The sequence below is a fragment of the Ovis aries genome, chromosome 8, assembly GCF_016772045.2.
Source record: "Ovis aries strain OAR_USU_Benz2616 breed Rambouillet chromosome 8, ARS-UI_Ramb_v3.0, whole genome shotgun sequence".
In the NCBI taxonomy this organism is placed as follows: domain Eukaryota; kingdom Metazoa; phylum Chordata; class Mammalia; order Artiodactyla; family Bovidae; genus Ovis; species Ovis aries.
In genome coordinates, this window is record NC_056061.1 from 54,990,631 (window position 1) to 55,003,713 (window position 13,083).

The following is a 13,083-nucleotide window of genomic DNA, read 5'->3' on the forward strand; positions in this document are numbered from 1 at the left end:
GTGGTATGAAGGACAACCTTGAATGCCAGGCAGAGGAATCTGAGTTTACATTAGAAGCCTAGCATTCAGGAATGCAAAAAGTTCTAATAAAATGCTGACCAGTTATTATATATGGGAAGAACACAAAGACAAAAAATTGAGCTAGAGAAGCAAATGCTTCAGTGGGACATAAAAAAATTTAAAGTAATAACTTATGCAATGAATGAATTTCTGAAGGGCCCTCTGGAAGACATTCCAATCTGTGGACCTCAACCAAGCCAGAGGGTTCAATTACCTGTTTCCTTATGGCTGGGTGTTGGTTAGAATGATTTTATTTTCCTTAAATTCCAATCTTTCTTGATTCTGTTTGTGTTCCTCTTCCATTGTTTAATATCTGGAATCCCATTTTAATATTATAAACCATTAAGCAAGTTAGATATACCCTTTGTTCGGTCCCTTTAACTGTGTCAGTGCTCCCTGGGTTCCAGTCACAGATGACCTGGAACACACATGACCTGGATTCACTAACTTGATGCCACAAAGGACACTGCCCAGCATGTGGGATTTGGGTGTGCCTCAGTAACAGGGCATTAAAAATCACTCAGAGTATTGGGGTTTATGCTAAGGAAATGGGGAGCAGTTTCAAGGAAACAGAGGTTTGTATTGGATTGGGTGCTCATAGGAAGTGGAAATAATTCTGTAATTAAGTATTCTAATGAATCTTATCTAGAAGCAAGGAAGAAAAAGAGAAGTTAAAGCTACAGTTAGTGAGGAAGCAGTGGTCACTCATATTAGCCAGAAAATGGGATTCAGGGTATTTTTGTGGTCTGCACAGAGACCGTGTTTTTATCTGCGTTTAGACAAGATTATGGAGTGGTCTCATTTTTTGTTTCATTCATCACTGTCACAGAGTGATCCCATCTACTGTTAGTGTTGTAAGACTGATAATGCTTAATAAGAGAGGAAAATGTACCAGCTGTGAGTACCAGGCCAGCTCCTACAACGCTGACAGCATGCAGTTAGTTAGCGCCCAGCCAGGTCCCTCTGTCAGGGCTCCCGTCCTCAAAGAAAGAAGTGATAAACCTATAAACTATCTCTGGTGACTAATGTAGAGGCCTTAAAGATTCAGACATGGTTCATCTTGCCTCTACTTCTTACTGGCTATGCTTTTGGGTCTCTTCAAGCCACAGTTTTCTACCTACAAAATGAAGTAACATTTTTATCTCATAGAGCTGTTGTAAAAACTAAATGAGACAACGCAAAACCAAAAGACCTGGCACGTAGTAATGTCTTAATAAGCTGCAGCAGTTTGTGTTATTTGCCAGGTTATTCTGCACAGTGCTTTGTGTGGAAGTGCCCAGTTGAAATAGTTGCTCTCTTCTTTGAAGGTGAGAAAGCTAAGTTCTTTGTATATAAAGGAAAAATATGTACTGTTAAATGTTCAACCTATGATCGCTGCAAGACCATTTACTCAAAATCATATGGAATGAAATCTCTTTTCAGCATTTGCTGTCACCTCAGCAGGCCCCAGAGAGACTCATTCAGTTGGCAGAAGGCAGTCTGAACACACTGGTGACAGAAATGAATGAACTTCTGACCAGGGTAAGTTGGCAAAATCGTGCTGCTTCTTAAAGCAGACAGATTATATATAATTAAGGAAAATTACTTCAAATTTCTGAAATGCAAATCTTGTTCTTCCTAAATCCAAATTTGGTGCATGCAATTGATGTATTTTTGACTTGCTACTTCTGCCTCAGATAAAATCTGAGAACCCAGTACTACAAGAAAAGATTGGGATAGAGACTTGGGAAGTATCAAGGCCAATGTTTAGAAATACCAGAATGACAGTATATTTACTCTATCCACTAGCTTCCATAGATTCTGGATTCCCAAATCCCTGTCTCTGACTACACAAGGAAAAAGATAAGCAAATGAAAATACTTGTAGTCTCTTTGATTTTATCATGGGATATTTGCATTTGTATATTAATAGAAATACAGTCTAAATCTGTATTACCCCACAAAAGAGGAAATCTTCTTTATCAAGAAAATCCAAAGCACTTAGACACTTTTTAGAGTCAGAGTGCAAATCCATGTTGTGTTTATCAGACTTTTTAAGATATTGGGAGTTTTAAATTTTCAAAACTGCAGGAGGTTAAGGTTCTTTTCCCTCGCAGAGAATAAGAAAACAGCATAAAGTTCGCCATCTTGTGGCCAGAAAAATTCATGAACTGGAAAACTGGCCTGGAATTCAAGGGTCCGTTTTGGTTCTCAAAGAACTTTAAATGACAAAAAATACTGGAGCTAGAAGGTTCTTGCAGATTATCTAGTCCGCTTTTTAAAGAAGAAATCCCTCAGGCCATAATACCGAAATGACTTAGGAATGGCTGTATTCAAGGACATCAGGAGGACTTAGTTTACGGATTCCCATGGTTGCAATACTATTTCCACCTAACCTGCTGCTGGCGTATTAGAATTTCCACAGGGAAATCAAATGGAATTCCCAGCACATGATGCTGCACAATGTCCCTCAGGTTACAAATAGCCTACTAAACACTTTTTCGGGATGTCTTCCCAGTGATGTGGAATGTACAAATACAAAATTTCTTGCCAAAGGTAGTTAGATATTAGATTAGTGAGTCCATTTATCTCATATCAATTTAATATTTTGCAATTTTATGTTTGTTCTGTGAATACACTAAATAAGAACTTTTAAGCGGATCATGCGAAAGTAATCTCAGTTCAACAGGCACACACAAATGTTCCCCACATACAAAGCCCAAGCTAAGTGTTGGCAGGTGGCAGATAAAAACGAGGCCCAGTCTGTCTTCAAGGAGCTTGTAGTCTCCTGTGTGTGGGTGTGTGTGTGTACATAGGCATTTAAGTGTGTGGAGACAAGTGCAAGTAAATATGTAATACAGCATGAAATAAAAGAATGTAACTGAGAAGTACACATAAATGGATTAATTTAATCTTGTTAAGGGTGATTAGGGAAAAATTCCATGGAACGGTGGCATTTCATTCACTGATTCATTTAATTAATCCTTCCTAAGGATTGAATATGTCCTAGATACTATAACAGAATGACAGACACGGGGGAAAGAGGTATAAGCAAAACTGACACTGTTGTTGCTGTCATTGAGCTGATTACAGCCAAATGGTCTGAGCCTTTACTGTTACTATTACTTTCCTATTTCTTGACCTACATCCTTTCATCTTCCCAGAAGCCTCTCCCGTACTAAATTTCTTAAAATGGACTTAGTATTTCTGAGTCGTGTAAAGCAAAATTGACTGGAAAATACTGAGATTTTTCCATATGCTCCCCGACCCAAGACACAAATAGCCTCCCACATTATCAACTTCCCCCCACAGAGTGATACATTTGTTACAACAGGTAAATCTACACTGACAAATCATTATCACTCAAAATCATAGCTTACTTTAGGGTTCACTCTTGGTGTTGTACAATCTATAGATTTTGACAAATGTTTAATGACATGTCTCCACCTTTATAGTGTCATTTAGAGTAATTTTACAGCTCTAAAAGTCCCCCATGCTCTGCCTTTTCACCTCTCCCTCCTCCTTAACCCCTGGCAACCACTGCTCTTTTTACTGTCTCTGTATACAATATGTATAGTTAGAATTATACAATATGTAACCTTTCCAAATTGCCTTCTTTCACTTAGTAATATACACTAAAGATTGATTCATGTCTTTTGGTGTCTTGATAGCTCATTTCTTTTTAGTGGTGAGTACTGTTCCATTTCGGAGAAGGCAATGGCACCCCGCTCCAGTACTCTTGCCTGGAAAATCCCATGGGCGGAGGAGCCTGGTAGGCTGCAGTCCATGGGGTCGCTAAGAGTCGGACATGACTGAGCAATTTCACTTTCTCTTTTCACTTTCATGCATTGGAGAAGGAAATGGCAACCACTCCAGTGTTCTTGCCTGGAGAATCCCAGGGACGGGGGAGCCTTGTGGGCTGCCGTCTATGGGGTCGTACAGAGTTGGACACGACTGAAGTGACTTAGCAGTAGCAGCAGTGTTCCATTTTCTGGATGTACCAAGTTTATTTATCCATTCACCTACTGAAGGACACCTTGGTTGCTTCTAAGCTTTGGTGATATTCGAGTAAAGCTGCTGCTGCTGCTGCTAAGTCGCTTCAATCGTGTCCGACACTGTTTCCACTGTTTCCCCATCTATTTGCCATGAAGTGATGGGACCAGATGCCATGATCTTCGTTTTCTGAATGTTGAGCTTTAGGCAACTTTTTCACTCTCCTCTTTTACTTTCGCCAAGAGGCTCTTTAGTTCCTCTTCACTTTCTGCCATAAGGGTGGTGTTATCTGCATATCTGAGGTTATTGATATTTCTCCCGGCAATCTTGATTCTAACTTGTGCTTCTTCCAGCCCAGCATTTCTCATGATGTACTCTGCATAGAAGTTAAATAAACAGGGTAACAATATACAGCCTTGACGTAGTCCTTTTCCTATTTGGAACCAGTCTGTTGTTCCATGTTGAGTTCTAACTGTTGCTTCCTGACCTGCATATAGGTTTCTCAACAGGCAGGTCAGGTGGTCTGGTATTCCCATCTCTTTCAGAATTTTTCACAGTTCATTCTGATCCACACAGTCAAAGGTTTTGGCAAAGTCAATAAAGCAGAAATAGATGTTTTCCTGGAACTCTCTTGGTTTCTCGGTGATCCAGTGGATGTTGGCAATTTGATCTTTGGTTCCTCTGCCTTTTCTAAAACCAGCTTGAACGTCAGGAAGTTCACAGTTCACGTATTGCTGAAGCCTTGCTTGGAGAATTTTGTGCATTACTTTACTAGCCTGTGAGATAAGTGCAATTGTGCAGTAGTTTGAGCATTCTTTGGCATTGCCTTTCTTTGGGATTGGAATGAAAACTGACCTTTTCCAGTCCTGTGGCCACTGCTGAGTTTTCCAAATTTGCTGGCATATTGAGTGCAGCACTTTCACAGCATCATCTTTCAGGATTTGAAATAGCTCAACTGAAATTCCATCACCTCCACTAGCTTTGTTCATAGTGATGCTTTCTAAGGCCCACTTGACTTCACATGTCTGGCTCTAGGTGAGTGATCACACCATCATGATTATCGGGGTCATGAAGACCTTTTTTGTACAGTTCTGTGTATTCTTGCCGCCTCTTCTTAATATCTTCTCTTAGGTCCATATCATTTCTGTCCTTTATCGTGCCCATCTTTGCATGAAATGTTCCCTTGGTAGCTCTAATTTTCTTGAAGAGATCTCGAGTCTTTCCCATTCTGTTGTTTTCCTCTATTTCTTTGCATTGATCGCTGAGGAAGGCTTTCTATCTCTCCTTGCTATTCTTTGGAACTCTGCATTCAGATACTTATATCTTTCCTTTTCTCCTTTGCTTTTCACTTCTCTTCTTTTCACAGCTATTTGTAAGTCCTCCTCAGACAGCCATTTTGCTTTTTTGCATTTCTTTTCCATGGGGATGGTCTTGATCCCTGTCTCCTGTACAGTGTCACGAACCTCCATCCGTAGTTCTTCAGGCACTCTGTCTATCAGATCTAGTCCCTTAAATCTATTTCTCACTTCCACTGTGTAATCATAAGGGATTTGATTTAGGTCATACCTGAGTGGTCTAGTGGTTTTCCCCACTTTCTTCAATTTGAGTCTGAATTTGGCAATAAGGAGTTCATGATCTGAGCCACAGTCAGCCCCCGGTCTTGTTTTTGCTGACTGTATAGAGCGTCTCCATCTTTGGCTGCAATTAGTCCCATATAAAAGGGGCCCCAAAAGAGATCCTTTGCCCTGTCCTAACCATGTAAGCACAAAGTGAAAAGACACTACCTATGAGATGTTATTTTGTACTTCTTGATCTCTAGAACTGTGAGAAAAAACTTCTGTCATTTACAAGCCACCTAATGTGAGGTATTTTGTTATAGTAGCAGACTCTACCATCTGGGTCTCCCTGGTGGTTGAGTTGGTAAATAGTCTGCTTGCAATGTGGGAAACCCAGGTTCGATCCCTGGGTTGGAAAAATCCCCTAGAGAAGGGAATAGATAACCCCTCCTGTATTCCTGCCTCGAGAATTCCATGGACAGGGCAGCCTGGTGGGCTACAGTCCATGGAGTCGCAAAGAGTTGGACACGACTAAGTGACTAACAGTTCACTTAAATGACTAAGACAAGATTTTTCTAATTTTTTAATCAAAGTTTGCTATCACTGTTAAGTGTTCTTTGTGTATTTTGGACAACAGTCTTTTATAAGATAACAGTCTGTGACTTGCCTTCTCCTTCTCTAGACAATATTCATCACAGTGAAAATTTTTAATTTTAATGAAGCCCAGGTTATCAGTTATTTCTTTGACTGATTGCTTTGGTAATATCTAAAATGTCATCACCATACCTAAAGCTATCTAAATTTTATACTATGTTATCTGGGAGTTTTATAATTTGCATTTTATATTTAGATCTATTATGCAATTTGAGTTAATTCTAATACTATTTTAACAAACTTTTTATTTTAAAATAGTTTTAGATTTACAGAATAGTTATTGCAAAGATAGTACAGAGATTTCCCATATACTCCATACCCAGTTTCCTCTACTGTTAATATATTAGTATGATGTATCTTTCACAACCAATGAACTAATATTGATTGACTATTATTATTAAGTGAAGACTCTGCTTTATTCAGATTTCTTCACTTTTACTTAATGTCTTTGTATATTTCAGGATCCTATCCAGGACACTACATTACATTTAATCATCATGTCATCTTAGATTGTGTTCTCTAGACTCTGACAGCTTCTTAGACTTTTCTGGTTTGTTGATAATTTTGACAGTTTTGACAAGTTCATGTATTTTGTATGATGTCCCTCGATTGGGGTTTGCCTAATGTTTTTCTCGTGATTAGAATAGAGATATGGGTCTGTGTGGGAAAGACCACAGAGATAATGTATCATTTTATCATGTCATATTAAGAACCCATGTAATCAGTATGTCTTATTACTATTGGTGTTTATCTTGATCACCTGGCTGAGGTCGTGTTTGCCAGATTTCTCCACTGGAAAGTATTCTTTTTCCCCATTTCCACACTTCAATACCATTTTTATCCATCCATTCTTCACATTTTGTAACTTGAAAAGCCTAGAAATAAGATTTCTGTAACTAAATATCTCCATGATGAAGTGAGGATGGGGAAGAAATAAAAACGAAATCCTCACTTATTAATTAACCTTGTCTCCACCAGAAAGTCATGGAGACCTTCAATATTCAAGTCAAAATGATCAATTCTTTCTTTTCCTGTGGTCAAGCTGCATGATAATTAGAAGTTGTATTGATACCCATGGAATCATGACTAGAAGACTAAATGAGGTAAATGTCCAATGTGTATGCCTGTGTCGTGCTTAACTGCTTAGTTGTGTCCAACTCTTTGTGACCCTGTGGACTGTAGCCCACCAGGGCTCCTCTACAGGGCCCACTGTAGCTCCTCTATCCATGGGGATTCTCCAGGCAAAAATACTGGAGGGGGTTGCCATGCCCTACTAAAGGGGATCTTCCCAACAGCTGAATCTACCAATACCTTTATCTCATAGCCATGAATGGTTCAGCAGATGCGATCAGAATATGAGTACAGGGGCCATGACTTCCTAGTATCTGCGGCTGTGTTAGAGGAGACAGTGCCTTAAACTAGAACTGCACCTTGGAAATACCTGATGCCAGTCTCACCCCCAAATGTGAGGTAATCAGTCTGATGCACAATATAAAGGTGGCTCAGCAGTAAAAGGATCCATCTGCCAAGCAGGAGATGCATGTTCGATTCCTGGGTTGGGAAGATCCCCTGGAGAAGGAAAGGGCAGCCCACTCTAGTATTCTTGCCTGGGAAATCCCATAGACAGAGGAGCCTGGTGGGTTACTGTCCATGTGATTTCAAAGAGTCAGATATGACTTAGTGACTAAACGACAACAGGGACTTTCATGAGCTTCCAGATGATTCTGATGCCAGTCAAGATTGAAAACTATGTCTGCCTAGAGTTATGCGGTGCTTACAGCTCCCTGTCCTATGGAAAGTGCTTTCACTGGTATAGTCAATCTTTTTGACAATCCTTCTCTCTGCTTTGTTATCTGACCAGTCGCTTTATGATTAATACACTTTAATTGTTAAAATATCTGGTGAGTCTGATCCTGCATAGCTAGTATAAGCTGCCATCTCTCCCTCAGGTGCTTATATATTTTGTGCTTATCTTTTTCATGATGCAATTAAGTTCTCTAATGGCAGGTGGGCGTTTAGTCACTAAGTCATGTCCAACTCTTGCGACCTCCCATGGACTGTAGCCTGCCCGGTTCCTCTGTCTATGGGATTCTTCAGGTAAGAATACTGGAGTGGGTTGCCATTTCCTTCTCCAGGGGGTCTTCCTGACCCAGGAATTGAACTCAGGTCTCCTGCCTTTCAGGCAGATTCTTTACCCACTGAGCTACGAGGGAAGCCATTGCTAAAAAAACAATGTTCCTCCCCAAAATTAATATGTTGAACACTTATTATATATAATATGCAAATATTATATAAGCAAATATTGCATAATTATATATCTTTTAAATGTATTTTAATTTATTATCATTTTATTTCCCACTTGGAATGTAAGTTGCTTGAGTATGGGAATCATATGTAACATATTCGTAACATCAGGCACTGTGATCAGTATGGAATACTGAGATGCTTTTTGATGATAACTCTGTATGCACCTCTATTGCTACTGTCCTGACCTCCATCTTTCATTTCACAGCCAAGTTTTTTGAAAAACTTGGAGACAGCTCTGCTTTATCTCACTTCCTGTAGTCTAGAGTTCCACTCCCAGCTTGCTCCCAAAACTGTTTTGACAAGGTAATCAATGGCAAGCTGGTCACTAAATCCAGTGGAAGCTTTATTTTACTTGAACTTCCTACTGCAGTTGCCACTTTTGACACTATATTCCTTCTTAACACACTCTCCTCTCTCTGCCTGTATCTTAATTCTCAGACATTTCATTCCACCACAGAGCTTTTCTGCACGGGTTTTCTTTTGTTGTTGTTTAGTCTTTAAGTCATGTCCCACTCTGAGACCCCATGGACTGTAGCCTGCCAGGTTCCTCTGTCCGTGCAATTTCCCAGGCAAGAATATTTGGAGTGGGTTGCCTTTTCCTTCTCCAGAGGATCTACCCAACCCAGGAATCGAACCTGCTTCTCCTACTTTGGCAGGCACGGTCTTTACCTCTAAGCCACCAGGGAAGCTGTGTTTTCTTTAACCTTGAACTAAACCTCAGCTCATCAAAGTCTACAGTAAGCCTTCTGTGATATTCCAGGCGTGATGGGATTCCTCTTATAATTGTGTTATACCACTGTGCTTTTTCTTCAGTTCGTGATTATAAATTTATTTTCATGATCATTAAACAAATAACTCTCTACCCCACCAGCTCCAAAAGGTTTAAGTTGCCAACATTTTTTCATTTCTACTATTATATTTAAAAGAGAGAGAGAGATAATGTATAACAAATCATACTTATTTGGAACTTTCAAAACTGACACCTGAAATATTTAAGGAGAAATTTCACATAGAACTGACTTATTTTTCCCCAGGGTCAGTTGACTGTCTCCGTCCTTGGGCACTGTCTGTCCTAGCAGCTTGTCCTAGCACTTCACTGACCCTTGGATATACAGAACCAGTAGTATCTGAAGATGACCCTTGAGAATATCATGTAAATGATTAGATCTGAAATGTAATTTCAGCAGGAAACTGTAAGTCTGCAAATGCACAGGAGGATGGCAGATAAGCAATGTTGTCTATTTAGTAGTTAGATTTGCTCCATTAGATTCTAGTTTTAACATAAAGAAGGCAGAAAATGAAAGACACTAGTAATATCCAACCAAGAAAATTATGTGCAGGTTTCAAGAGGCACAGTAAGAACTGCTTGAGCTAAAGCAAGAAAGTAACAGCTACATTGTTCAGAAGTAAATGAATGTGTGTCTAATGGTAATGTGTGCTGCCTTGATATAAATATTCTAAAAAAAAAAAAACACGAAACAACCACAAAGAAAATAGAAGAAAAATAAAAGGAAAAAATACCTAGTTGAGTGAACTTGAATGTAAAAAGATAATCAAAGGAAAGAGAAATACTTGCAAAGTAGTGTATAAGGCATCATTTACAAAGGAACACTGGAAAAAATGTAGAACAGAGGTAAGAGAATGTAAAAATAAGAAAGTCTAATGTAGAAAATGAAAGGAAGATTGTACATATTAGGGTAAATGAGAAGACATTTGTTAGATACTCAGGAACAAGATAATAGTGAGTAAGGAGGAAGCTGACTAAGGGATGGGGATGATAATTTAATAAAACGCAAGAAGAGCCAAACGGAATCAGACAGATAGCTCCTATCATGTGGTAGTTAGCATTCATCTGTCACATTATCAATGGCCTGTCCTGGGTGAAACTGATTTTTGTGAATTTCACTTTTACAGTCTAGCACCACTACCCATAGATGGGAATATATTTGCCATTGGCTCCCTTTATGGAGTCTCTCCTGGGTGGGTTTTAACAAGGTGACTCTTCAACTTAATTACTGGGTAATGACACATGATTTTTAAAAGTGTATCTACATAGTGTTCTGATATGGATTTTTCAAATATGTTAATTTACTAAAGCCTAAAGCTTCCCAGGTGGCACTAGTAGTAAAGAACACGCCAGCCAGTGCAGGAGACGTAAGAGACACGGGTTCCATTCTTGGGTCGGGAAGATCCCCTGGAGTAGGAAATTGCAACTCACTCCAGTACTCTTGTCTAGAGAATCCCATGGACAGAGGAGCCTGGTGGGCTCCAGTCCGTGGGGTTGCAGAGTCGGACACAACTGAGTGACTAAACAGACACAAAGCTTATGCACTTAAAGTATTGCAAAAGCTGGAGCCATGTCACTCCTCCCACCCAGAATACTTAACTGCTTCGTGTGTCTTCTCTGTCCTCCGGAATGTTAGCCAAACAGAAGTTAATGTTTGATACTGACAGAATTCACGGCTATGAGACAGAAAATGTATGTCTCATCCCCAGTTCCCTGTGTATGTGTGAATTCGGATAAGTCACTTAACCTCACCCCACTCCAGTACTCTTGCCTGGAAAATCCCATGGACAGAGGAGCCTGGTAGGCTGCAGTCCATGGGGTCGCTAAGAGTCGGACACAACAGAGTGACTTTACTTTCACTTTTCACTTTCATGCATTGGAGAAAGAAATGGCAACCCACTCCAGTGTTCTTGCCTAGAGAATCCCAGGGATGGGGGAGCCTGGTGGGCTGCCGTCTCTGGGGTCGCACAGAGTCGGACACGACTGAAGCGACTTAGCAGCAGCAACCTTCCTCCTCACCAGTGTGAAAATAGGGATCATGCCCTCTAGTGGGAGGCTTCCCAGGCGGCACTAATGGTAAAGAACCTGCCTGCCAATGCAGGAGACATAAGAGATGTGAATTCGATCCCTGGGTCAGGAAGATCCCCTGAAGGAGGGCATGGCAACCCACTCCACTATTCTTGCCTAGAGAATCCTATGGACAGAGGAGCCTGGTGGGCTGTAGTCCATAGGGTCTCACAGAGTCAGATATGACTAAAGCGACCTAGCATGTACGCCCTCTGCTGCTGCTGCTGCTAAGTCGCTTCAGTCGTGTCCGACTCTGTGTGACCCCATAGATGGTAGCCACCAGGCTCCCCCATCCCTGGAATTCTCCAGGCAAAAACACTGGAATGGGTTGCCATTTCAAGGCAGGAAGAGTAAACGACATGCAAGAGAGTACTGTCAGCTCTTCTGAACATGCCTATCAACATGGGGTACAGCTGAACCTGGCTGTGGAACCCACTTCTTAGATACCATAAGTCAGTGCCTTTTGGTGCCAGGAATCTCAAATCCCCTCCTCTCCTGGAATACAGCCAAGAGGGAAGCCTGTCTTCTTCCTTATAAATACTGTGCTGGCCATAAAGATTTCTGCCCACCTCCAAGCTTTACCTTCACTAGCATGGTATTTGGTGTGCAGTCACCTAATTTCAGTAGTTTTGAATTACCAGCAGGCCAGTGACTAGAATGTAGTGTCGTTGTGACCACAGGCTCTCAGGCTTGGCTCTCCTCCTAAGTACTCAGCAGTAGCTCTTCAGCAGCAGCATCCTATGAAGCTCTGAAAAATGTCCAGAAAAAAGCACCCAGCCATCCATATTCGCTGGCAAGCACGACACCAGGCATATGGCCAGTTTGAATGGTATCGGGAAGGCATATGGAAAGATTTTTTTTTTCCTCCAACAGGCTTTAGAACTTCCAAGGGATCATTTGTTTGATTATCATTACATCAGTCAATCACCCAACTTTGATCCCCTACAATTTGCCAGGCACTGTGCCTGGCTCTCAGAGGAATAAAAGGAAATAAGACATAGCCCTTATCTCCAAGGATTGAAATTCAACAGATATGACAAAATACCTCACAAAATAATTAACCCGCAGCAGTCATGAATAGTGGTAATGATGGCTGTTTTTGAAAATCTAAGAAAGGAGAGTATGGGTCAAAATCATCAAAGATGTCTTCACAGGGAAGATGAAGTTGGAACAGAATCGTCTTGGGGTCTGGATTTATTTTGAGATGGGAATTAGGGAGCAATTGTATGAACAATGCCTTTTCTGGGAATGTTCATAGAAAAGTAGGCAATACGAATGGCAATAATATTGGTAAGATTGGTTAGGAAATCACTGCTTAGTCATATATTTGACAGCATTCATTTATATTTGCTATCAGTGAGGCATCATACTAGAAGACTGATATCAAGCAATGAACAAACAGACCAAGTTTTTGTCCCCTTAAAGCTTACCCTTTAGAGAGGAAGCCAATGCATAGAGATGTCAATGCATAAACAGTAATTCTAAAATGCATGGTGCTATGAAGGCAATATTCTTCTATAGGAAGTTGAGGAACCTAACCTAGGTGCCCTGGGGATGACCACAACAAGAAGAGATACTTATTAAACTGAAAGCTGATGGATGACAAGGATCCAGCCACTAAAAGTGTTGAGCAGAAGTTCATTCCAAGTAAAGACAGTAGAATACAAGAAGGCCAGGAGAA

The 13,083-nt window shown here is 40.5% G+C and overlaps 1 protein-coding gene across 3 annotated transcripts in view; it reads left to right on the top strand.

Moving 5' to 3' along the window:
* Window positions 1–13,083, top strand: part of LAMA2 (laminin subunit alpha 2) — a 684,287-nt gene that overhangs the window by 523,102 nt on the left and 148,102 nt on the right. For all 3 annotated transcript variants that reach the window (XM_060419598.1, XM_060419599.1, XM_060419600.1), the window contains one exon: window positions 1,483–1,581. In XM_060419598.1, the coding sequence (XP_060275581.1) occupies window positions 1,483–1,581 (99 nt within the window). The remainder of the gene's footprint in view (window positions 1–1,482; window positions 1,582–13,083) is intronic.